Source organism: Vulpes vulpes, chromosome 4, assembly GCF_048418805.1.
Source record: "Vulpes vulpes isolate BD-2025 chromosome 4, VulVul3, whole genome shotgun sequence".
Lineage (NCBI taxonomy): Eukaryota > Metazoa > Chordata > Mammalia > Carnivora > Canidae > Vulpes > Vulpes vulpes.
In genome coordinates, this window is record NC_132783.1 from 64,618,809 (window position 1) to 64,645,162 (window position 26,354).

Sequence of the window (26,354 nt, forward strand, 5' to 3'; positions counted from 1 at the left end):
GAGCGGCCGCAGGGAAGCGAGCCCCCGGGGACGCGGGGGGCGGGGCGGGGCGGGGCGGGCGGGCGGCGCGGAGCCGGCTCTCCCGGCGGCGCTCGTTCTCCCTGCGCAGGGCAGGAGGGGGCGGGGGAGGGCGCGAGCGCGGGGGAGGGCGGGCGCGCGCCCGCGCCCGCGCGCGCGAGGGGAGGGGGCCCGCGCAGGCGCGGTGCGAGGCTGTCGAAGAATCAAGTCTGTAGAAGTGGAGCGGCCGCGGCGGCAGCAGCAGCAGCAGCGACGGTGGCGGCGGAGCTGAGGCGGGCTGGGCGCTGACGCGGGTGCCGGAGAGCGGCGACGCCAGGAGCTGTGAGAGAACAGCGGAGCGACCCGGGGCCCGCGCCGCGCCCGTGCTCCACGCCGTCCGGCCGCTGCCTCGGCGCGGCATGACCCGCCGCTCGGGCTGAGCCTGCCCCGGCGGCCGCCCCCCGCCCCCCGCCCCCCCGGCCTCCCCGGCCTCCCCGCCCCCCGCCCTGCACTCCGCGCCGGCCGCCGCCGCGACCTGCTGCGCTCCCCCGCGCCCGCGCGGCCCGTCTTCGCTCCGGTCTGGAGGCCGGCCGCGGCCCCGGCCGAGCCCTCGCCGCCGCCGCCGCCGCGCCCGCCGCCGCCGCGCCCGCCGCGCCGCGCCGCGCCGCCGCCCGCCCGCGCCCGCGCCGGCCGGGGGGACGTGCTGCCGCGGCTGCAGCCCCTCGCCCCGCGCCCGCCGCCCCTCGTGCCCCGGGGGCGCTGCGCGGGCGCCGAGCCTTCGCGGGCTTTGCCGCCGCCGCCGCCGCCTCTGCGGCCGCCGCCGCCGCTGGTGGGAGAGACGCGGGGTTGGGGGGGGAGGAGGGCGCGCGTGGTGCCGGCGGGGAGCGGCGGCGCCCCCTCCTCCTCCTCCTCCTGCTCCTCCTCCACCTCCAGCGCCGCGGGCTCCTCGGACATGGCCGCGGCGGTGGCGGTGGCGGCCGCTTCCCGGCGGCAGTCGTGCTACCTGTGTGACCTGCCCCGCATGCCCTGGGCCATGATCTGGGACTTCACCGAGCCCGTGTGCCGCGGCTGCGTCAACTACGAGGGCGCCGACCGCGTCGAGTTCGTCATCGAGACGGCGCGGCAGCTCAAGCGGGCGCACGGCTGCTTCCCCGAGGGCCGCTCCCCGCCCGGCGCCGCGGCCCCCGCCGCCGCCAAGCCGCCGCCGCTGTCGGCCAAGGACATCCTCCTGCAGCAGCAGCAGCAGCTGGGCCACGGCGGCCCCGAGGCCGCCCCGCGCGCCCCGCAGGCCCTGGAGCGCTACCCCCTGGCGGCCGCCGCCGAGCGGCCCCCGCGCCTCGCCTCCGACTTCGGCGGCAGCCGCCCGGCCGCGGGCCTGGCCCAGCCGCCGACGCCGCAGCCGCCGCCCGTGAACGGCATCCTGGTGCCCAACGGCTTCTCCAAGCTGGAGGAGCCCCCGGAGCTGAACCGCCAGAGCCCGAACCCGCGGCGCGGGCACGCCGTGCCGCCCACCCTGGTGCCGCTCATGAACGGCTCGGCCACGCCGCTGCCCGCCGCGCTCGGCCTCAGCGGCCGCGCCGCCGCCTCGCTGGCCGCCGTGTCCGGGGCCGCGGCCGCCGGCCTGGGCTCGGCGCAGCCCGCCGAACTGAGCTCGCACAAGCGGCCGGCGTCCGTGTCGAGCAGCGCGGCCGCCGAGCACGAGCAGCGCGAGGCGGTGGCCAAGGAGAAGCAGCCGCCGCCGCCGCCGCCCTCGCACCGCGGCGCCGCCGACAGCCTGGCCGGCGCGGCCGGGGCCACCGAGCTGGGAGCCGAGGGCGCGAGCAAAGGCCGCGGGCCCGCGGAGCAGGACTGGGTCAACAGGCCCAAGACCGTGCGGGACACGCTGCTGGCGCTGCACCAGCACGGCCACTCGGGGCCCTTCGAGAGCAAGTTTAAGAAGGAGCCGGCCCTGACTGCAGGCAGGTTGTTGGGTTTCGAGGCCAACGGGGCCAACGGGTCTAAAGCAGGTAGGGGCGGCTGTGGAGTGCGAGGGGACCTAGGGGGCGAGCGGGGGAAGCGGAACAGTGGAGGGGGTGCTCTTGCCATTCACCGCGCAGCCCCAGCCCAGAAACAACAAACACCCAACTTCCTGATCTGCCCCAGGCGGAACCAGTGCTTAGTGGCAACGTGTTCATGTGCTGAAGCAGCATAACAGAGATGAGTCAGACTGGGCTGATAGGCACTGACACAGGGTTTTCCTTTCCCAGCACATTCTTGGGTGGGAGCGGGAGGGCACCAGCCACCCTTCAACTTGCTGGGGGCCGTTAGCAATTGAATGCACGGTTCCACGTGTAGGTACGGGCGTGGACGTGCGTGCATGTGTAAAAACAGGCTGTCACTGCGGTGCTGCGTTCTGTGGCTTATTTTCAAATACTGCCTAAGAGCCCCGTTAAGTCCCAAGTGTTGGGAGTTGCACGTGCACTTGAAACTCCTGAGTGAGATTTTTATATACGGGCTTGGAGAGAATAGAAATTCTTTAGTGGATCTTGTTTTGTGTTAGTGAAAGAAAGCTCCTTTTCAGTGCACATCCGTTTATTCTTTTCTTTCTTCCCCTTCCCAGTTGCCAGAACAGCAAGGAAGAGAAAGCCTTCTCCAGAACCAGAAGGTGAAGTCGGCCCCCCTAAGATCAATGGAGAGGCACAGCCATGGCTGTCCACACCCACCGAAGGGCTCAAGATCCCCATTACTCCTACATCCTCTTTTGTGTCTCCACCACCACCCACTGCCTCACCTCATTCCAACCGGACCACACCGCCTGAAGCGGCTCAGAACGGCCAGTCGCCCATGGCAGCCCTGATCTTAGTAGCAGACAATGCAGGGGGCAGTCATGCCTCGAAAGATGCCAACCAGGTTCACTCCACCACCAGGAGAAATAGCAGCAGTCCACCCTCTCCGTCCTCTATGAACCAAAGAAGGCTAGGCCCCAGAGAGGTGGGGGGCCAGGGGGCAGGCAACACAGGAGGACTGGAGCCAGTGCACCCTGCCAGCCTCCCAGACTCTTCTCTGGCAGCCAGCGCCCCTCTGTGCTGCACCCTCTGCCACGAGCGGCTGGAGGACACCCACTTTGTGCAGTGCCCGTCTGTCCCTTCGCACAAGTTCTGCTTCCCTTGCTCCAGACAAAGCATCAAACAGCAGGGAGCTAGTGGAGAGGTCTATTGTCCCAGTGGGGAAAAATGCCCTCTTGTGGGCTCCAATGTCCCCTGGGCCTTTATGCAAGGGGAAATTGCAACCATCCTTGCTGGAGATGTGAAAGTGAAAAAAGAGAGAGACTCGTGACTTTCCGGTTTCAGAAAAACCCAATGATTACCCTTAACTAAAACTGCTTGAATTGTGTATATATCTCCATATATATATATATATATATATATATATATATATATATATATATATGTATATACATATATATACATATATATACACACACACTCATATATATATATATATATGCATATATATATATATATATATCCAAGACAAGGGAAATGTAGACTTCATAAACATGGCTGTATAATTTTGATTTTTTTTGAATACATTGTGTTTCTATATTTTTTTTTGACGACAAAAGGTATGTACTTATAAAGGCATTTTCTTCTTTTGTTAATGTTATTAGCATATCTTTGTGCTTTATTATCCTGGTGACAGTTACCGTTCAATGTAGGCTGTGACTTGCGCTGCTTTTTTAGAGCACTTGGCAAATCCGAAATGCTTCTAGCTGTATTTGTATGCACTTCTTTTAAAAAGAAAAAAAAAAAAAAGCCAAATACATTTTCTGACATTGTAAGATTGCCTTACTGTCTGTTATTCCTTAATGCTGGCCCCTTTCTCAGGCTGGAGGCCAGTTGGTGGAGAGGGAAAGGGAAGGAGCCAAGGGGGCACTGTTGTGAAGTGGGTGGCATGCCACTGAGAAATATCACCAAGTTTACCCCAAAACATTGTCCTCTCAGAGTAGTAGGAAAATAGATTCTGAATCTTTTATCTATTTTGTTCTGAAAGTTCAGTTGTTGGGGTATTGACTGCCTGAGAGTTGCTGCTGAGAGATTTTCAGGACTGTGTGGTTTGTGGGGGGGGGGGGGGGGGGGATTTTTTTTTTTTAAAGGCAAAGTTGACCACTGTTCACTGACCACGTGATCAGTTGTAAGATTACAATGCTGCATGCTAGTTGGTTACATAATACACAATTCAGTGACTGAAGGCAGTGATAATGGATGGTGGTGTGTACAAGATGGCACTGCCATCTTTGAACAGAGCCTGGCTCTGCAGCGCCACTTTATCTTTTTAAACACCCTAGAGCTCTGTTTGTTGTTGGTGGTGTCTTTTCCTTTGAAAAGAGTTGCAAGAGAAGTTACAGTTCAGGTGAACTTGGAGATTGTGGGATTGGTTTCGTTTCTGTTTTGTGTTTTGTTTTGTTTTTATCATTTACCTGTAGTGCTATTGCTGTTGGTACTATCACCTACACCCTGTTTCTAGTGAGTGCTAAATACAGTATGGTACAATGACAGTAACGGCGCATGGTGCTGCCAGGACTGCCCGTGGGCATATCAGTGACAGCCCAGATGGGGGTGGAGGAAACCTGTAATTTCCTTCTTATGTGTGTTTGAAATACCAAGTGAATAATACTGTTCTTCTGGAAAAAAAAAAAAAAAAAAGATAAACTAGTGAAAATTAAAGAAAGGGTTTTAATAATAGGCAGGCGCCCCACCTCTCAAACTATTCTTAGAAACCTTTTGTAAACTAATTTCTTTGATCACTATTTTGCATCAGTAAAATGATTTTTTTTAAACCAATAAATCATCTGTTATTAGAAATAGTTGTCTCACAATGATACTGGTTTTTCTTTTGTGCTGTTACAATTTAACATTGACAGGAACACTATTTTATATCCTTTTATGTTCAGGTGTTTGTAACTTGGCCCTATAATTAGGCTGAATCATGGCTTCAAGGTCTACAACTTAAGTGTATTGTTTACGACCTAGCTTCTATTCTAATTTGAAGATAGAGATTATTATCCTCTTTGGATTCTTTTTTAGTTACGTTTTTGTCTTTTTTAAATTGCTCAAATATTTTTTAATGGTCGAGTTATTAACACTTGAAAATCAGATACTGCACCAAATACATATTTTTTTGTGTGTGTTTTTAATGAGTGCACTTATTACTAATGCTGTGCAAATTCATGTTACCGGTCATTGTTATATTACAAACAGACTTGCATGATTAACCAGTTTGTTGTTACACTTTTTTTTTTAATTGGCGCATCTATGACTCAGATCAGACTGGTTTCTCTTATGTAAATGCACACATGCAGAAACACAGAGTCGATTTTACACGCCCATAAAGACATTTGTAAAGAATTCAACAATTATGGTTTGTTATATAAATGTGTATCTAAGCACTTTATTATAAACTGGAATTTGACCTCATAGATTTTGCAAGTTGATCAGTTATTTGACCTAATTTGTGGTAGCTATCTGTATGCTTTGCAATCTTAATACAGATAAGCTTGCCAAAAAAAGATTAACAAAGAACCATCCTGCTGTTTTGAATAAGTCTATCCAGCTGTGGAAAAGACAACCTACGGTTTCTCTGTGCTGGTGTTTAGGGAGGGAGGGTGGAGAACAGGAATAGCTTTAAAGGGCTGAAAATTGAGGTTGCTCCCATTAAAAAAAAAAGGAGGTCTGCGTGAATCCACCTGGCCCTTGGGTGGCCTTCGTGGAAGGCTTGCAGCTGTAAAATGTTGATCTGGGTTATTTTTCTGGCATTCTCTTAAGTTAAAAAGTTAACGCTGGGACATGGGCTTGATCTTTGGTTGTACCTGATGACAGTGCAGAGATTCTCCACAGCTGGATAAAAATGTCAGAAAGCTACTTACTGTACGTGGGCAGTATCAGATTTCAGATCCTAAATATTTCAGCTGTGCTTTTCATACTCAAAATATTAGGGGATGGGGTGTTGAAGCTTTCCCTTTTTTGCTTTAACAACTTACAGAATTTAACAGATGTACTGTCTTTCATGTGGCCTCACATTAAAAGTTATGAGAACGTTCACATGGTTTACGACTTTTACTATATACCTTTCCTTGGCCACCAAGTATTTTTAAAGTGTGCCACCTTTTAACCTTTACTTTTTTTTTTAAGTTGAAGGTGATACTTTTTCTATATATGATGAAACTCATGTCAGCTGAAGTGAGTGTAATCTCAGATACCAACATTATTATATTTTAAAATCACGCTATGGAAAAATCACCTGCATTCTGTCATTTGTCAGATTTACAGTACCTTTTTTTTTTTCTTTAACTTTTAGCATTAAATAAAAATAAAATTGGCAGCACTGAACATTTTCTGAGGCCTTTTTTAATTTTTTAAAGTAAGCTCAGAATGGCTATTGTTTTAATCACTAATGGCAACGTGACCAAAGGATGTGTGGGTTTGGGGTTGGGGTTTGCCTGGAACAGCAGGAGAAGAACAGGAGATAAAAGACACAGAACAAAAAGGCAACTGATGGTAGGACAGGGCCGGGGGGGGGGGGGGGGGGGGGGTGGAAGGAAAAAAATAAAAGTGCTAGGGACTGGGGGAAAGGGCAGCTGGATAAGGGAAACAGATAAAGAGAAGAGCTGAACAAAGTACAGCTAGAAAGCACTTGTTTATTTTTCAACTTGCAGTAGAGCCAGCCACTCTGCAATTGTAGACTGGACGGAAAAGATCCTGACAACACTGCAAAGGCTATCGAGACTCGGAGCTGCTCTCTGGAAAGCTTTGGAATGAAACAGCCATGTTGAGCTGTGTGAAATGTGTGGAGGACAAGAGGGAAAGCAGCCTACCTTTTGGAAAGTTTTGGAATAAAGTCAGGGCGAAAGCCAGGTGTAAGGTTTCTCGATGTCCCGAAACGCAAATTTATAAATAAGAAGACGTGCAAAGCACCAGGACACATTTGCAAGACATCGTAAGACAGTTCCTAGATGTTTTGCAGCCTTTACTCATTTTATTGATCAGTGGCTTGGCCGACTTCTAGAAAGGAAGTTGTGGACCTGACAAAGGCTCAGGATAGGGTACACACAGACTATGTGTTTTAAATTAAACAGTAACAGTTAATGTGTAACAATATATTTTCAGCAGGGGTGGTCTGGGAACTTGGGGGACCCATCACTACGTGTGTGTCAATTTTTTTTTACTAGTAGCCTGCTTAAGGCAGTTTTCAAGAAACTATTCTTAATAAGTTAATTATAGCTTATGATATACAACACGATGTTTCATTTAGTAATCAGGTTAAAAGAAATGTCGAACTGCCCACTTTTTTAAACTTAAGAATGCTAAATTTTATTTTTAGGAAAATTTAAAAGACTGCAGCTTGCAAAAGTCATTTATTAAGATTTCAAAATCTCCTCCCAAAGTAAACCTTAAGGATTGCATTCAGTTTCCAGTTTAAAAAAAAAAAACAAAAAACAACCAGACTCTTGATGTGGCAGATGTCTTTGTTTATTTCCCAAAGGAGGGGAAAAGTTAAAGGGAAAATACAGAACTCTTCAATTCCTAGACTTAAGTCCCTCGTTACTCAAAGTTGTTTTGCATATGATTTATAGATGGTTTTATTTGGTTAGTGAAGAGTAAAATGTTTCTCTTCCTAATTCCAAAGTGTATACGTGGAATCATTCAGAAAAATGTTCAGTCGCGTGTAGGCCACTAGAAGTCCTGAGTCACCCTCATTTGCTCGCCTTTTCTTCATAGGGAACAGTGTGAGAAGACACGCCTTCCCTCTGTCACAGACCAAAGAAACCAATGAATGGAATACATATTTACCTACTTCATCATCTAGGGTTCTAGAAGTGAGAGGTGGGTGGGGGATGCTATTTAACTCTTTCAGTGCTACTGGCTGGGCCTCTAACAGCAACAGTACTGATTATGATCAAATAGAAATTACCATGTGGCTTCCCAGATTATCAGTAATCTAGAGCCTTCATGGTTGTTTCTGTTGATAGCCTACATTTTTCCTCCAGTTAGGAACCCCACGCAGTAATTTCAAAGGCACAAAAATATTCAAAAAATCAATTTGTAAATTCAGAGGTTGGAAGGTAGAAAGTGACTGATTTGTGGATTATCTGTGGATTTCTCTAATAATCCCCAGATAAATCCTTAATGAGGGATATCCACACCATCCCTATTTACTGTTAACTAATTCGTACCTAATTTAACAGTGGATTTTGTTTTAACCCATTAGTCTGCTGTTGCCTGCTCCTTCCCTGTGTCAGTACAACTTCACATGCTTGATTTTAAAACAGCTTCCCTTTTTAAAATTGAGAGATATTGTATTTTTTTTTAAGTGATAGAGTACAGAATCTGTATTTGCACTGATCTTTATCACAGAATACTGGGTGCTTCTGTATGGCACTAAGCAGCATAAAACAACCCTTGCAAGCTACAGAAAAGGTATTAGGGCAAGAAAGTATGCTATAGGCAAAATCAATTTTAGAATCATGTGGATATTCGTCTTAAAGCTACTCTTTTATTTTGGTCCTGCGAAACAACTGAGTAAAATCTTAATAGAACAACCTTTTTAGAATGGTGATAAACAATTTCTTCTATAATAGAGACTTAAATAATGCTTTGAAAGAAATGTAGCTCTTTAAAACTCAAAGTCTTAGTAAAATGAGTCTTCAGTGCACATCAAGTTTATCACAAAGTCAGCCATGAAAATCCTCTAGGAGGTGATTTTCTTTTAGGTCAGACAAGGTCTGGATAAAAGACTACAGGATTCCTACTTTAAATTGGAAGCATCAATGCACTGGTTGATCTCGTCTTTTGAATGGACTTTAGAAGTTGGATTGCATAATCGAAGAGTCTTTTCCAGCAATTCAGAAGGCCTTGTTGCTGAGATAAGGCATCCTATATAGAGTAATAATGTCCTATTTGAATATTTTTAAATATAGTTTGCATCTTGGGGAAAATGAACTGTTACATAATCTGTAGATCCCATCACTTAATCACTCTTACTTAGCAATGACTATTTCACTCTTTTTTTTAACCAATGACTATTTCACTTTTTTTTTTTTAAGATGTTGTTTATTTATGTGAGAGAGAGAGGCAGAGATAGCGAGAGAGCACAAGTGGGGAGAAGCAGGAGAAGCAGGCTCTCCATTGAGCCGGGAGCCCAACTTGGGACTTGATCCCAGGACCCCAGGATCGTGACCCGAGCCAAGGGCAGAAGCTTAGCGGACTGAGCCTCTCAGGTGCCCCTATGTCATTCTTTATGTCACTACTACCAGCTGACATTCAGATGCACATGAGGGGACAGGCATCATGCACAACCAAGGAGTCACATTTTGTTGTGTAGGTACTCAGGTAGCAAGTTTAGCAGATAAATATTTGGATCATTGCATATTTCTCTGCCTTTTGGAAAAATCTCTTTACCATGAGTTCAAATCGAATACTTTGAACTGTAAATGTGGCTATTTTGGAAAAAATAAGTTCAGAAACATTTCATCAGAACTCAGGACCTTAATTTATTTTTTAAAAATTGTATTTATCTATTCATGAGAGACACAGGCAGAGACACAGACAGAGGGAGAAGCAGGCTCCTCACAGAACCAATGTGGAACTTGATCCCAGGACCCCAGGATCATGCCCTGAGCCACCCAGGCATTCCCCTAAATTTATTTTAAGGTATAGAGTTTATTAAAAATAAGTTTAATGTGTAGTAAGAGTTTATTTTTATTTATTTATTTATTTATTTATTTATTTATTTTAAATATGGAACGCTTCACGAATTTGCGTGTCATCCTTGCGCAGGAGCCATGCTAATCTTCTCTGTATCGTTCCAATTTTAGTATATGTGCTGCCCAAGCGAGCACATAGTAAGAGTTTATTAAAAGAGCTTCAGATTTACCGAGGTTTTACCTTCTTTCATTGTATGATTTTGAAGTACTAGCCACACCAGTAAGAGTTCTGCAGAAAAGTGAATTGTAGGAGTAGGGATGGTCTGGGTCTGGATCAATCAGCATTTTGTTGCACAGTCTGGGTTTGGGGCCTCTCGTGTTCTCCAAAGCCTGAGAGACTATGTGTGCTGCAAAACAGAAACAGGCGTCGTGAGCCTTAGCCCGGTCTAAAAGCCTCTTACCTCCGTTCTGTTATTTCTGCCTCCCAACAGCCAACCCATTAACTTTTTTTTTTTTTTTCCGATAAAAGATAAAGATTTATTGTAACCCATATACATCTGAAATCAGAATTTCACAGGAAGGTCACAGTCATTAAAGAAGTTTTGGAATACTCTTCTCTTAATAAGCACCATATGGGTTGTCACCGTTCTTATTTGACACCTAGTAAGTAGGCATATCACTGTAGGCTTTGAACAGCTGAGCGTCTAGGGCCCAGCTTTCTTGGAGCTTAAGGACAATTCCACAGATAGGGAAGGGGATGTCAGTGCGCTTAATTACGAGCCCTGGGGGAGGAAAGGCAAGCACGCGGTGGTTTCCTGGCGCGAGTTCGGAAAGTGCAGTTAGGGCTAAATTCTCACGTGGAGGACTGAGCCTCTTTCTAGAACTTTTACCTGGAAGCTCGGTAGGACTCCAGCCCAGGAACACGGTGCGGAGACCTCGGTGCTTGCACGCAAGACACTCATTACGCGCAGCCTGCAACCGTCATGCAGGAAAGGGGCTTCGGGACCTCGGTAGCTTCTCGCAAACCCAGCGGCCGTTGGAAAACATCGGGGCCAGATCGGAGTCGTCAAAGGGTAGCTTTTTCTTTTTTTTTTTTACTTTTTTTTTTTTTTTTTTGATTGTGGCTCACGGTGGCGTTTCTGCAAAGAAAGAAAACAGCCGCCAGCGCTGCCAAGCCGTGTTTACTGGAGGGGAAGGAAAGGGGGGGAGGCGCCCGGCCCCTCCGGCAGCCTGCGTCAGGGCCTGCGCCCCCGAGGACACCCGGCCGCGGTCTCCCGCGCGGCACCCTGACTCACGCCGCGCCCGGGTTTATGTATTCCAGGACTTGTGCCCGGGCAGCCGGCGCGGCGCAGCGCACGTGGAGCGGGGCCGCGGGACGGCCGGGGCGGCCGGGGCGGCGGCGCCCCGCTCCCGCTCCCGCTCACGCTCCCGCCGGCGAGCCGGCCGCGCGCCTATAATTAGCGAGAAGCGCGCCCCGCCCGCGCCCCCGCCCCGCCCCCGCCCGCGCCCGCGCCCCGCCCCGCCCCCGCCCGCGCCCGCGCCCCCGCGAGGGCTGTGCGCGCGCCCCGGCCCGCGTGCGTCCCCGGCCGCGCGCTCCGCGTTGGTTACCGCGTAGTGAACCAAATAAAGTAAAGGTCTGGCTCCGGCCGGGGCGGGGTGTGGCGAGCCCCCCGCTGCCCAGAAAAGACGGGCCGCGCGTCAGCCAGGGCCTCGGCCGCCGCCGCGAGGGTCCCTGGCGCGCGGCGCGGCCGTCCTGGGCGGATTTGCTAAGCTGGGGAGGGCGCATGACAAGAGCTGCCCCAAATGTCACTCCCTTTTTGGAAATCATGATGCTGCCTTTTTTTTTTTTTTTTTTTTTTTTTTTAAGACTGTGGCTAAAATAAGGCAAATGTTCCATGCTGGTGGAGTAAACAGTCATATTTAAGGGGCATCTGTCTTTGGGGCAAGCACAACGATGCACCGTGCGTGTCCATAAAAAATGTGTTTATTAAGCGGACCTCAGGACATGCCCATATGGGTACTACAGTCAAATAAAGTACTGCAACAACTGACTGCCCACAAGGGAGTTGCTTCATTTTAGAGAGAAACCTTTCCTTCAATTAGAACAGCAGTTTTTTTTTTTCTCCCATCAGAGTAGCACTGGGCTCTTGAGGTGCCGCGCGATTCGTTCACTTCTCATTTTTGTTAATTATTAAATCTAATACTCTGCAGTAACATCTCAAAAAAAATGCAAGAAGCGTGGCCCCCATTCTTTAAAAAAAAAAAAAAATGACACTGAAATGCCATTTGTTCCCAGCCTTGGAGTGGGGGCTGAGGAGCCTCACTGTGGACTGTGTTAATGGTTTTAGTCATTGTTTAAAAGTGATTGCAGTTGACGGATGGGAACCTAAAAAAATAAAAGAAAATAAAGCCGTGCTCCAGGCTTGAGAATACCTAGGCACGAGTCTAGCAAAAGCCTTCCTTCGCCGACGTATATTTCTTTCCAGACATCAGGCACACAAACATTTGAGCAGCTCCAGATGAATTCCTACAAAGCAGTCCTCTTCTTATATATTTTATCAAGGAACTCAGAAGGCTTCTCCGGTTGCATCTGGATTCCTAGGAAGCTGGTTTTGCTTTTTTCCTGTGACTGTCGCTCTTGACAAGGCAGCACTTGAATCACCTGCTTGGCCCCTTCACAAAGATCTTTGAGAGGCTTTATGAGAACACGTCTCAGGACTGTCCAGTTCTGAGCCAGATACATGACGCTGGAATATAGGTCAGGAAATCTCCAGATGCCCTTGGGCTTTGTGTGGCCATTTCAAGTAATTCAATTAAGTTTTGTGCTTCTGTCTACGATCATCATCATCATCATCATCATCATCATCATCATCATTATTAAATTACCATGTATTTACCTTAGTAGGGGCACAGAGATCAAACTGGACTGTCTCAATGACAGCTTTTTGAGTTTCATCTATCAGCCAGACGTGAGAAAGCACTGGGTGTGTATGATACCAGCTAGGTACTTGAGCGCAGTGAATGTGTACCACTAAAAATACAGATTCTTGGTTATCCTATCAAAGGGGGAAACAGAAAACAGCCTTGAAACACTGGAGAGAAGGGGCTCCCCCTGCTGTCATCATAGAAGATGCATCGTCCCTCTGGCTAGAGTCCTGTACCTAGGACACTCACCCAGTGTAAAGCCTAACAGCTGAGGATTCCTGAAGTTATCATCACCTTGGGGGATGTATAGTTCTATTGGAAATAAAATAAAGATACGGACCACAGGTGAAGGAAACAAATACTTCTCTTAAAACTTTCTATGCTCAGACTTATGTACTGAAGAGCCAGCTACCCCATAAACCACCAAACTGGCTCACCCAAGTCCCCATCCAGATGGCTCTAAAGGCAGGGGTGGTATTTGCCTCCTGGTGAGGTGGTGGTGGGGGGGGGAGGACACGTTGGAGCATATTGTGGCTTTTAAAATAATCAATTAAAAAAAAGATGTCTGTTGAAAAAGAAAAGCACACCACTGATTTTTTTTTTTACCTCAGTAAAAATGTTAAATTTGTAAAAAAGAAAAAAAAAAGTTTCATTTTCTTGCATATCACACTTCTCTGCACCCAAATCCCCTCCTCTCAGGCTTCCTTATCTTACTAAATGGCAGGTTTCCTAGTTGCTTGGGTCATAGGCCTCGCAGCACTATGTTTCTCACACACCTTCCATCCAATCTCTCAGCACATCCTCTTGGCTCTCCTTTCAAAAACGTAGTCGTGGATCTGATCACCTCTTGCCACCTGGTCAAAACTGTCATCATTGTTTGTCTGAAGCAATGCAGAAGCTTCTGAACCGTTCTTCCAACCTTTGGCCTTCTTCTCTGCTATCGCTTCTCAATTCAGCAGTCGGAATAAATCTTTAAAATATTGGCCTGATCATGTTTCTTCCTCACTCAACCCCCTGCCATACTTTCCCATCTTATTTAGAGTCAGATGCAAAGTCTTCTGCTGGCCTTCAGACCTGGCTTGGATCCCTGCTCACTCCCCTTCAACCACACTGTCTTCCCCGCTACTTCTTAGATCTTGCTGAGCAGACTCCTGTCAGGGCCCTTGCATTTGTTCTCTGTCCGGAATGGTCTTCCAAGGTGTACACATAGCTCATGCCTTCACTCCCTTCAAGTCTCTGGCCCAGTGTTCCTGTTGCTGCTGTTACCAATTACCACAAATTTGGTGTCTTAGAACAACACAAAATTATTATCTTAGAGTTCTGGATGTCAGAAGGTGAAGACATTGACAGGACTGGTTCTCTCTGGGGACTTCAGAAAAGAACCTGTTTCTTTGCCCTCTCCAGCATCTGGAGCCCATGCATATTACTCAGCTTGTGACCCCTTCCTGCCACCACTCACCTTGCTTCTGTCCTCACCTTGCTTTCTGCCTCCCTCTTATAAAGACTCTTAGAATTACACTGGGCTCAGCTGAGTGGTTCAGGATACTCTGATCACCTCAAAATGCTTAACTTTAATGCAATGTGCAAAGTCTCTCTACCAAGTAACATCCCATATATGTAGGTTCCAGGTGTTAAGGACACAAACAGCTTTGGGGGCGTCATTATTCAGCTTATACCCTATATAAAATAATCATCCCAGCCTACCCCCCCGTTCTAGAGTCCTAGTCCCTCTTTGATTCTTCCCCTTGGCACTGTTCCCCATCAGACATTGTATATATCTGCTGGTTTATAACTTTTTGTCTCCCCCCAATCCTCAACCCCTGCATTCCTGAGAGTGTAACCCTACAAGGCAGGGCAAAGCATCTCCCTGTGGCATAATAGTGTGTGGCATGTGAATGTTCTCAGTAAATATTTGTTAAAGGAATAAATTAAGTCTCTAATCTTATGAGAGAAGTATGGTGTGAAATAGTAAACAGTAAGATAAGAATCATAAAAATGTATTTGGTAGATTCAGTGGAATCTGAATCTTCATTCAGCTGGAGAGAGAACACCAGGAGGGCTGCACGGAGGAGGAAACTGAGCAGGGCCAGCCACAGGGGAGGGCTTCCCAGAAGGAGTGGGGAGAAGGAACAGAACTCAGCTCATTCAAATGGATCTTGGGACGGTAAGCAGGCACCGGGATCCTACAGAAACCATTTACCCCAGCAAGAGGGTCCACACAGACAGTCTTGGATCAGCAAAACTGGGAAGAGAAGGTCAGGGACATCTGCTAACAAGCCGCACCAGAGTGTGAATCAGACGGGTGATGTAGCCTGCGATGCTTTTACAGGGGTGGGAGCTAGGGGGTTCAGGTAAAGCAGGAGGAAGTGGACAGGAAGCAGGTTCCCTTGGGGCCGGGTGGTGACAGTCTCCCTCCGGGGGGCCCACAGCAATGGTGGGAATGGATTCCAGTGGCTGAACCCAAAGAGGGTGTGGCTGGCCCTCCACCTTCTCCTGGCACGGGAGGAGAGAGGAGTGCGGCAGGGCGGAGGGGCGCGGGCAGGAAGGATGTGCAGCAGCCTGGCTCACCGAACGGCTCCCCACGGGGCCTTTGGAGCTGGTCAAGGTGGTTCTTTTATCGAAAGACTTTGCTAAGAGCAGCGTGAAGTGGTCAAAGGCACAACTGCCTTGGTGCAGAGCCTGGTTTCTCCACTGCCTGGCCGTGCCCTTGGAGAAGTCCGGGTGATGATGTCTTTAACCTCAGCCTCCCTGTCTGTAGGATGGGGACAGAACAGCACCTACTTCTCAAGTTGATGGTGAGGGCTAAGTGCAGTGGCACATCAAGTCTCCTTGGGGCTCACGTGATAAACCTGCAGTCTAGTTCTTTATTCCAGAACTGGAAGCATCAGAGGATGGGGTGGGGGGCGCCCAGTCATCTTCTCTTCCCTCACCCGATGCCCGAGACCTTACCACTCCGGGCTTCCCCAGGGGCCTTCTGTGGGCAGGATCTCTTTGATAGGCCTTCGTGAAATGCCCATTTAAAGCAGTGGATTAAATATTTGATGCAATGTGGTTATGACTAATCCATGGTCAAAATAATGCTCAGATTAAATGGATCAATTGGTAATTGGTTTCTGAATCTATGAATAGTTCATCTGATCTCCCTTATAGCCACTTACACATTGCATTGATTATATTCCATTGCTTCTGTCTTTCTTATGTATTTTAATTAATTAATTAATTAATTTTAAGATTTTGTTTATTTATTCATGAGAGACACAGAGAGAGAGACAGAGATATAGGCAGAGGGAGAGGCAAGCACTCTGCAGGGAGCCTGATATGGGACTCGATTCCAGGATCCTGTGACCACCACCTAAGTTGAAGGCAGACGCTCAACCACTGAGTCACCCAGGCATCTGCTTCTGTCTTTTTAAAGTAAATATTTTTTGCACCCCCCGCTCACCTCCAGAGTTCTCTATCCAAACCTTACTGCATGGAACCTTCCCCTACCACCCACAGTGGGAATGGGTTTTCAGCTCTTTGTCCCTTTGGGCTCTGCTTGGGAGTCTGTATGGCTCTCCTCTGCCCAGCCCCATTGCAGGGATCTGTGGCCCATCCTTGGCTCCGGGGGACCACCAAGTTCACGGAGCTGAAGAGAGGCTGGCATGAAGAGGCCTGGTGGTGTTCCAGTTCTGGATCTGTCTCTGGCAGCCAGGACCAAGGCCAGTTTTACCTGCAATTAACTAAATATGCGTATCACTCAGGGCAGGGCAGGCGTGGAGGAGATGCTAACCCCTGCAGTACTGGGTATGGTGATCAAGATTGTGAAATGCCAGGTAGGCTCGAAGGCAATGTAAAAATACTTTCAGTGCTTACTCTGGGATTTCTCCACCCTACATAAAATTAGGACTTCCTTCCCCTTACATGGGATTTACAGAAATACCAAGACAGAGACTGACCTCTGGACAACCCGTTCTCTGGTCATCTGCAAAGTATCGATCCAGGACTGCTCCCCCCAGATCCCAAACTCATCCCAAGGACACAGCCTTTCCTGGGAGCTGCTGCTCATGGCTTTGGTGCTGTTAGAAGCCACCGGGTCACATTTCTACTTGGCCTTGCAGAAATGGGATGCTCAGATTTGCCATGGGGTCCCTGGTAGGGGACAAGAGGCCAAAGGCACTGGGAAAAATCACAGACTTCCTCCCCAAAAGGCTGGGAGAAGCTGGGGATTGGCTGCCCTGCACACCAGTCCCCACGGGAAGGCCACGGGAGACAAAGAAGTCTGAACACAGGTTTATTCCTTTGGGCAGAGCTGACAAGAGACTGGCAGTACCCTTGCTACTAAAATACATAAAGTGTGGTCAAGGGAGTGTGTGAAACCAAGAGGGTCTTGCCTCAATGGGATTACAAATATGGGAGCTATGCCTGGTTATTTTATTCCCTGTGGGCCACAATAAATGTATCTCTAAGTCGGAGGTTTGGGAAGACATGGTCGCTCTTTCAGGGGGAGCAAGGGGTGCTACAGAGAGGAGACAATGAAACTCCTCTGTCCTGGGCTCTGGTGTCTCACCCAGAAGGCTCACGTCTGCCCCAGTCTCTCAGGCTGATCCAGGCAGGACGAAGGACACCCAAGTGCCTCTCCTGGTCCCAGGATCACCTTGCGTCACTGAATTCCCATGTGACTCCCCGAGTCTCCTGCCCTGCCCTGCCCCAGAATTGCTGCCCCTGGGGAAGGTTTCCAGATGGTTCCACAGTCCCTCAGTCACAGCTTCTAGCTACTCCCTCCCTTTCTTGGCCCATGCTGCCCAGGTCCACACAAGGGGCTCTCCCTTGGTCCTACTCTGAGATTCTACTTGGTCGTCCTGCTCTCCAGCCTAGGCCTCTTAGAGGGCAGGAGATCCATCTCAAGCCCCAGGGCATGGTAAGAACTCTGCTGCTCACCTGTTTTCTTTCCTAACATCTCCTAGGGCATGGCTTTCTGCCCCAGGTTCCCTGTCATCATGCCGTGCTTACCTGCTGAGACTCTGGGCTCCATGGTGACAACCTCTTGCTCTTGCTAGGTGGTGCTTGATACTCCCAGAAATTAAGGGCTCCCTGCCATCATCTCCCAAAGTGCACCTTGCCACCAAATCAGTTGAACTCAGTGCCTGTCCCATCATAGTGGGCAAGTCGTATGCCATCATATTGGTCAGAGAAACAACACACACACACACACACACACACACGTATCTCTATTAGTTCTGTGATATATATTTTACACAGATATATATAGACAGACGGAGAGATTTTAATAAATTGGCTTCTGTGATTGTGGGAGCAGGGTGGCAGGCTGGAATTCCACAGAAGGGCTGGGGATGCAGTCTGGAGTCTGAAATCCGTAGGCTGGAAAATCAAGGCAGGGCTTCTCCATTGCAAGTCCTGAGGAGAATTCCCTCTTTCAGGAAACCTCAGTCTTTCCTTTTAAGGCGGTCAACTGATTGGACAAGGCCCACCCCCATTACAGAGAGCAATCTGCTTTATTCAAAGTCTACTGATATCATATCTTTACAGCACCATCTAGACTGGTGTTTGCCCAAACAACCGCGTAGCATGGCCTAGCCGACTGGGCACATAAGCTTACCTGACAGGGCCACCTTCTACATTCCCTGACCTGCTCCCTGGGCATCCCCAGGCCATGCTGCTTCTATCAGTTATGATGCTTTCAAATGCAATGTCACAAGCAATCCTATTCAAATAGGCTCACCCTCACTGGCTCTTGGAACTGAAACATCCGCAGGCAGGCCAGCTTTAAGTTTGACTCACTTCAGGTTTGAGCCCACGTCTCTGGGTCTCTTGGCTCTACCTTCCCTGTGTTGATGTTATCTTCAGGCAGGCTTCCTTGTATTTGTGACCTGGCTGACACACTTCTTCACATCCAAGAGGCAAGAGAGCGGGACATCCCTTCCAGAACAGGGGCGGACCGGGGTGGGGCGAGCACCAAGCTTCTCTCTGATTGGCTCAGTCCTGACATCATCATGAGGCCAAGAGAATAGTCTGTTCTGATAGGCTTAGGTCCACTTTGTCCTATCCAATCCCAGAGTAGGGGATGGGTTTGCCCTGACTGCCACCTAGATAGGGACGGATCCTGGAGTCTGGAGTAGAATCGATCCCAGCAAAACAAGTGGCGGAGGGTTGGGGTGCCCGGAGCTAACCCTAGCGCTCGGCATCAGGCCCCAAAATAGAGCTGCTGCACGTTCTACCCAAGGCCACACACAACACGGCAGCCCACGGAGTGGTGAGCCCTGGGGCTGAGCATCTCCTCCTGTAAGGTCACAGGCAGCAACCCTAATCCTAGGAGAGGACAGCTGCCCCGAAGGAGGGAGGGGTGCTTCCCGCCTTGATGTTGGCAGAGTCGGTCCAGCGCGGAGGCCGGTTGGTGGCTAGTAGGCTGGTAGATTGGTAGATGTGCGCTTCTTCAGACTTTGTTCCAGTTCGTTCTGCCTCTCTGCAATTGAGGGAAGTGGTCCCCAGACCTGACGTCCCTGCAGTCAGCTCTACAACTATGGGATGCCACTGGGAGCCACTGGAAACTGAAGAGAGTGACTCATGCATGCTCTGCTGACAGGGATGGCGTGGCCCAGACAGAGAACGTAGGAAGAAGGTGTCATGAAGACATGTTGGAACAGCCCAGGTGAGGGGGCTGCCTCCGAGATTCTGATCTGTAATTTTTTTTTTTTAAGTAGGCTCCACACCCAGCATGGAGTCTAACTCTGGGCTTGAACTCACCACCCACAGATCAAGACCTGGGCTGAGGTCAAGAGTCAGACACTTAACTGACTCAGCCACCCAGGCTCCCCTGGAATTTGTTGTTGTTGTTTCTAAGATTTTATTTATTTGAGAGAGAGAGAGAGAGAGAGAACCTGTGAGTGCACATGAGCAGGGGAGGGGCAGAGGAAGAGGGAGAAGCAGGCTCCCCGCTAAGCAGGGATCCCCATGTAGGGCTCAATCCCAGGACCCGGGAATCATGACCTGAGCTGAAGGCAGACGTTTAACCCACTGAGTCACCCAGGTGCCCTTGTAATTTGTTTTTATAAAATGAAACAAAACAAAACCTGAAGTGGCAGGACTTCGATCTTCACTAGCTATAAAATGCCTCTCTCCTTCCTCCCTCTGTCTGAGCCACTTCCCTCTCTACCAAGATGCCACTGTAATTACTGGCACAGGCATGTCACATGGAATGCCAGGGGAGGGGTAGCACTGCACCCCGACTGAAAAGTCTACCGATCCCTCCTGCGCAGCGTTCTCCTCCTACGGTGTATGGAGAGTGCGTGTTGGCCAGCCCAGCTGGGCCCTGTGCACTTGGCACTCCCTTCAGTCACTGGATGATGAGAATCTTCCACCGTTTGAGCAGACATGCATCGATGTGTTGTTGAATGAAACAGAGGGCCACCAGTTGGACCTGAGACTTCAGAAAAAAAAACTCAGCAGAGTTGCCTGGATATCATTCTGGGCTGGGGGGAGATACACGGGGAGGAAAACGTTGCTGGAATGAGACAAGGATGCTGCCTACGTAAACAGGCATAGCTTTTTAAGGTGTGCAGAAAAAAAACAATTATTCTGCTGAACACTAATGCAGTGCTGGGTGATTTATAAAGCCTTTTGCCTCTCTGAGGTCTTTGAAACAAAAGCATCAGAAACCCTTTGGCAGAACAGAGCACTGAGGCAAGGAAAAGTAGCCACTTGCTGAAAGTTACTCCGTGAAGCCTCTTTTGAAATCCAGACGTTCTAACTCTAAATCCTCTCTACCCTTACTATTGGTTTTCAGCGTTTAAAGATAACACTTTGGGGGGCCCCTGCCAGTGTGGGGAAAATTAGTTTAGATGTGCCATGGAATGGATTAAACAAATCCCACCAAACCCTTTGCTTACCCACTGATTCATTCTCATTCTTCATGCTTAGTTTGCTAATGTAGGAGTCACATGTTCCTGTTGTCTTTATTCTCCTGGTTTAATCAGGAAAACGAGCCAGAAGAGCTGAAATGATTAGCTGGGGATCATTAGAAGAGGAAAGAATTTATATTCACAGTGACTGTATTTCTAGTCCATTGATTAGGCAATTTTGCTTTTATGAATCAATTGTGATGATTGCTATGCTGAATAAAATATGGAATTGCTATTGCAAAGAAAACATAAATTATTAGCTTTAAAATATGTAATGTCTCTGCATGGAGCTAAATGTCCTATGGACTCTTTCTCATTTCCTCTCCCAGAATTTTACCTGGACTCGTCAGGGGGCACTCCCGTAGGGTCCTTAGCCCTGCTGTGGCGGTGGCAGTACGGTGCAACAAGGTGCAACATCCTGGTGTATGACGTTATTGTTTAGTGTCCACTGACAGCCCCCTTGCAAGTGCCAGGTGGTGTTCAGAGTCAACGCAGTGTTTTAGGGAAGAGATCAGTAACCACACCCATCTTGACTTCTTGACTCTGCAGCTTCGATCCGGAAGGCAAGGGTGATTTTAAAAATGTATTCTAAATTAAAACATAACATTATATATATATATAATGTTATGTTTTAATTTTATATATATATCCATATATATATATATGTGTATATATATATATATATATATCCTTTGGAGTTTCTAATAACAAATGTACCCACAATCTCATCTCCAATTAATATGTTGGATTTTTTTTCATAGGATGTATAGAGGTCATTTCCTAAATGGCATATTTCCCACTGATTCATCTCTGTGGATTGCCTCTTGCTATAGTAAACATGATCATGTCCAATGATTATAATTAATAATTATGGAACTTTATTTCATAAGAGGGGGTTTTAAAAGCCAGATAGTCCCTTTTAAGAAGACACGAGAAAATTGAGTAGGACAGAGCAGAGGTGGAAGGAAGCAGAGAAAACAGGGAAGAGCAATAGATAAAGTGCTTTAAGGCTGAAACCTTGCAAGGCAGGTGTTCAAGCGTGAAGAACAAAGAAGGAGGTACATGGCTTCGGTGGGATGGGATTTTGTGGATTCTAGGTACCAGAAGCTTCATGAACTAATTCATTCGACAAACATTTATCATATGGATCCTATACATTAAGGCACTGAGGATTTTAGATTGACAACAACTTTTTTTTTAAGATCTAGCAGTCTCATAGTCTACAGTAAAAGGGCTGGTCCACGAGAGAGAGTTGATGAACATGAAGGCAAAGGGGAAGGAAAAGGAGAAAAAACAAGCAGAAATGAAAATAAGTAGCAGCAGCAGTCAGGGCCAACAAAATCCCCATGGCAAGCCCTTTTTCCCCAAATAAGACATGTCACCTGCTTCTTAATTAACATGTTCCTAATTTTTCTGAGCAAAGGTCAATCCTGCGCATGAGCCTCTGTAAGTTCTTCCCTCCCAAGGTACAGTGAGGGACACAAGATAAACAAGATTCACACCCTATTCTCAAAGAACTTAGAATCTATTTGGAAATTTCAAGCAATGTACACTGAATTATGGATCTGCTCCAAGACAGCAGCTAAGCAGGTGCAGAGCAGAGCAGCATGGTCCACACCCTGGGTGTGCAGTTCACAGAAGGGAATGGGCCAAGCAGGGTGGAAGGGAATAGGAGGGTTTCATGCAGAAGATGGACACCAGAGAGGCCGTAGAGGAGGCACAGCAGAGGGGAGGCATGAGGATGTCAGGCAGAGCAGAAATTGGCATTGTGTGTTTGGGAGCAAGAAGGAAAACCTATGACATCTATCACTGCAGGTTAATTACTGGGGGGTAATGGGGAATAGAGGTTGACTAAATGGGTGAAGGTAGGACTTCCAAGGACCCAGAAGCCCAAGCATAGGGAAGTGCCAGGAGTCCAGGAGTGGTAGTGAGGAAGCCGGTCCTGATCCTGATACTGATGGAGAAGGGAAGAGCCAGGGGCTCCAGAGTTAAGGCCACCAACAAGCCATTATGTCACTCCCCTTGTGCGGAACTGGCCCAGGATGGCTGCAGAGAAGGAGCTAGGAGAGAATTTCAAAGAGATTTGTTGATAAGGTTTAGAGACGGATCTGATTTCGGGCAGGGGTGAGAAGAGGGCGTGGAAGAGGACTCCAAGCCTGCGAATATGTCTCATTTCCGCAAACTGGAGCCGGTTCCGTCCTGGCAGAGGATGACAAAGGCCTAGATAAGAGAGTCAGACCGACCAGATGTGAAGCTGGGACATGCCTCAGGGCAGAAATCAGAGCTGCCCTGTCCTCTCCAGCCCCCGAGGTTAGTCAGGGATGCGAGGAGATGATACCAAAGCACAAGGCTGCCCAGATGTCAGGGAGGGCTGAGCACCCCGATTGCTCCCGCGCTGCCCAGGCCCTGCTCCTTCTCTAGCTCCGCCGCTGTGACCCCCACTCAAGGAGTGCGGCCCGCTCACCTAGTGCACCAGGGGCTGTGCCAGCTCCGGGGCGCTCGGCAGGCTCTCGGGGTACCAGGGAAGGCAGAAAGGAGTAGACTGGGGGCTCTGAAAATAGGAGCAATCAATCCGAGGAAAGCATCCGAGATAGCCTCTTCGGGTATTTCCTGGGGGATGCTGTGTTGAACTGGCTTCGAAGGTGGGTGAAGATTTCAGAGTGCCCATCTTCCTTCAGAAATTCTTGGCAGGAGCAGAGGGTGGCATGATTTAGGGTGAGAAGTTTGTGTCTCAAAGTTCAACATATAAGAGTCTAGGGCAGTGACCACAACAGCTTGAGGAAGTCAAGCAGTGTAACCAGTGTAGGAGGTAAGATGCAGAATACAGCAGTCCCCCCTTATCCGAGGAGAGGCTTCTAAGACCTGCACGGCTGCCTGAAATCAAGGATAGTACCCAACCCTGTGTATGCTATATTTTCTTTCCTATCCATACATACTTATGATAAACACGCATTTCATTTATCAATCAGGCAGAGATGAAAAAAAATAATAATAAAATAGGACATCTAGAGGCATATACTGTAATAAAAGTTATGTGAATGTGATCCCTTTCTCAGAATATCTTATTGTACTTCTTGTGATGTTGGGAGATGATAAAATGCCTACAAGATGAGATGAAATGACCTGAGTGATGTGGGATCGGGACCTGGCATCAGGCTACTGACTTGGTGTCAGGAGAATCTTTTACTTCTCAACTGATTAGCCACAGGTAATAAAGTAGGGAAAGTGAAACCGTGCACACAGGGGACTGGTGTTTATGCTTTGTAAAGCAGAGGCCACCTTTCAGGTTCCAGGGTGTGGTGGTTAGCAACATCTGCCTTACACACAGAAGCTCCTGGGTTCGAGTCCCTGTGGAACCACATGGTTGCCAGTAGTTTCCATCTAAATTAGAGGGCGACATCAAGCAAAAGAAAACAAATTTGTTTTCATCTTTACTCATTGGGATCCTTTTATTTTATTTATTTTAAAATATTCTATTTATCCATTTGAGATAAAGAGTGCATGTGCGGGGGGAGGAGTAGAGGGAAAAGTAGGCTCTGCCAGCAGGGGAAACCCCCTTAGGGCCGAGACCAGGACCTGGGCCCAAATCAGAGTCTCAACTGGCTGAGCCACCCAGGTGCCCCTGGGATCCTGTTAGATGCTATTTTGTGGGTGTGCACACATGTCCTGAAATGCAGGTTTTCCTTTCATCAATCTATGGTGCAGAGAATAAGCCGAAATCTCACCTCAAAATTTCCTCTCTAGGCCCAGATGTTCTTGATTGGGTCCAGCAGGGCTGCCCAGCACTCTGAGCATCGAGGGGACCCAGGAGCCCTCTCCTCCACAGTTATCCTGGGGTCTGTATGGCATGGTGACCTTTCTTCTTCGAGGCTCCTCTGACATCACCCCTGAGATATCCTGAGTCCTGGCTGCAATGTGCTGTGCATGAGAGGTCTGGGGAAAGGAAAAAGTTTGGCCAAGTCAAGAAAAGCCTAGGTTTTGCTAGCAAGGAGTCTGGGTTCCCTTTCTGCCTGCACAATGTCACTGACTGTGTGATCTTGGACACACTTTCTTCTAAGGTTCTATTCCCATGTGTAAACTGGGCATAAGAATAGCACTATTCCCGTAGGAAGTCTGTGCACATTGAATGAGATGATCTACGGAAAGTGCTTGTTGGCACCGTGTCCACTACCTAGGAGGCACTCAATGCGTGCTTCTTGGTCCCTGGTATGGGAGTGTGGCTGTACCTATGTTCTGTGTGAGCCCTAGGAGGAAACCGTGCTGGCTAGACCCTTCTCTACTTCTCTCCCCTGGCAACTGGACTCAAATACCAGCCCCTGAAATACTAAACCTCATTAACAGATGGAGAGTCACCTCTGAGGAACCCCACTTGGCCCCCAACGGGTTTGTTCTTCTGCTAATTTTCTGGTTATTCCAACAACTGGAACAAAAGTGTTACCTCCCACCTGATCCTCCCACCTATCCACTCCATACACCACTCACTAAAAAGGTGGGGAGGTGGGATCACGGATGGCAGCCAGAGGTAAATCCTGCCCAAGAAACCTTGTGGGAGAGCTCGCAAAAGAGAGGGGCTCTTTGTCAAAGAAGATTTTTATTTATTTACTTTTTTTTTTGCTCACAGGCTCAGAATTCAAACATAGAACACTAAGTGACTAGAACCTTGGCCCACCCCCGAGTACCCAAGTTTCTGCCCAGTAGGCTTGTAATCTGAACTCTCTATTTCTAAAATCCCAGTTCTTAGCAGCCAGCACACATTCTGAGCCACAGAGTTCTGAGAATTATTGCACTTGTCAGCTGCTAAGTCATATGCCCCTCAGCCTGGTCCCTTCTACTGGTATAATAGTACTCGTGTTAGAGCTATGAATTTCACTGTCACATGAAAATTGGCATCCCTTGTAATACCACCCAAGGCTTGCCATAATCATCCAGAAATATACCATCAGGCCTGTCACAATTAATCAATTTTCAGGATCCCTCAGGGTCTCCAAATACAACGACTGGTAGCAAATTAATAGATACTTTGGATCATCCCGCTTAACTTCATCAAAGAGCTGACCCCATGATGAGAATTTAGTTTAATTAAGATAATATCTCATATTTAAGGAGTGCCTCAAAGCAAAGAAGTTCCCAGATTCAATCTCTTAATTTTCAAAGCTGCACCACATGTCACGCAGAGCCAATTTTCAGTGATCAGGTATGTTTGTTCCCATTTTACGGAAGAGAAGAGCTAGCTTTCCAGAGCTAGGGGCTGGGGGGGTGAGCCCAGAGCTTGGGTTTCCCCCTGCGGTGTTGAGTTTATTGGCTTGAATTTGTGTTTATGAACTATCAGCAGCACAAAAAATACATACAGAATGATTTTTTTTTTCTGAGTACCTATTTCATGAATAGGGTATCCTGTGTACATGGGGAAGGCTTTAAATAGATGTCAGTAGTGGAATGCTGGAGTGGACAGATATAGAATGTAGCTGGTGCTCAGCAATGCCACACTCCCACAGAGCCCCATGCTGGTATGTTAACTGGTCTGTTTGGAAGCTTTTTTTTCTTTTTCTTTTTTTTTTTTTTTTAGGTTTAGTTGCATGATAGTACAAAGAGCCCTGTGTTATGGTCTCAACACTACTATTTATACCCTGTGACCCACTAAGCACTGATTCCTGGGTTGGGGTTCTCCCAACATCTTGAGAAAAAAAAAAAAGAAAGAGGCAAAAAATAGCCTGACTGGAAAAAAAAAAAAAAAGGGAGTTCTCATTTACAATACTTGAGTCAAGAATTTGGAAACTTGACCCCAGCCAAAGCCTTCGCAGGCCTCATATCGAATGTTGTTATTTTTGGGTGGCTTGAAAATAAGGCTGGTG

The 26,354-nt window shown here is 48.3% G+C and overlaps 1 protein-coding gene, 1 long non-coding RNA gene and 1 other non-coding gene across 5 annotated transcripts; 1 reads left to right on the forward strand and 2 right to left on the reverse strand.

Annotated features, from left to right (window-relative positions):
- The first annotated feature begins 727 nt into the window (after window positions 1-727).
- IRF2BP2 (interferon regulatory factor 2 binding protein 2) lies at window positions 728-6,365 on the forward strand. 2 transcript variants are annotated; one of them, XM_072755945.1, is made up of 2 exons: window positions 728-1,955; window positions 2,597-6,365. In XM_072755945.1, the coding sequence occupies exons 1-2, from the start codon at window positions 950-952 to the stop codon at window positions 3,310-3,312; spliced, it is 1,722 nt and encodes a 573-aa protein (XP_072612046.1). In that variant the 5' UTR covers window positions 728-949; the 3' UTR covers window positions 3,313-6,365. The 2 variants fall into 2 exon arrangements, with proteins under 2 accessions (XP_072612046.1, XP_072612045.1); XM_072755944.1 differs by having other exon boundaries at window positions 729-2,003.
- A 3,136-nt stretch (window positions 6,366-9,501) lies between these two features.
- Window positions 9,502-11,441, reverse strand: LOC112927359 (uncharacterized). 2 transcript variants are annotated; one of them, XR_003236516.2, is made up of 3 exons: window positions 11,288-11,441; window positions 10,570-10,818; window positions 9,502-10,086 (listed from the first exon to the last, which is right to left on the reverse strand). It is a non-coding gene; the product is annotated as an uncharacterized lncRNA (long non-coding RNA). The 2 variants fall into 2 exon arrangements; XR_012001069.1 differs by lacking the exon at window positions 11,288-11,441 and having other exon boundaries at window positions 9,734-10,086; window positions 10,570-11,213.
- LOC112927430 (U6 spliceosomal RNA) lies at window positions 9,768-9,874 on the reverse strand. The gene has a single exon (XR_003236536.1). It is a non-coding gene; the product is annotated as a U6 spliceosomal RNA (small nuclear RNA).
- Window positions 11,442-26,354: the final 14,913 nt, after the last annotated feature.

Bases quoted from the DNA above. Each gene is read 5' to 3' on its own strand.
- IRF2BP2 (XM_072755944.1), top strand. From the start codon at position 950: ATGGCCGCGGCGGTGGCGGTGGCGGCCGCTTCCCGGCGGCAGTCGTGC. The intron at 2,004-2,596 runs GTAGGGGCGGCT...TCCCCTTCCCAG, and splicing joins GGCCAACGGGTCTAAAGCAG to TTGCCAGAACAGCAAGGAAG.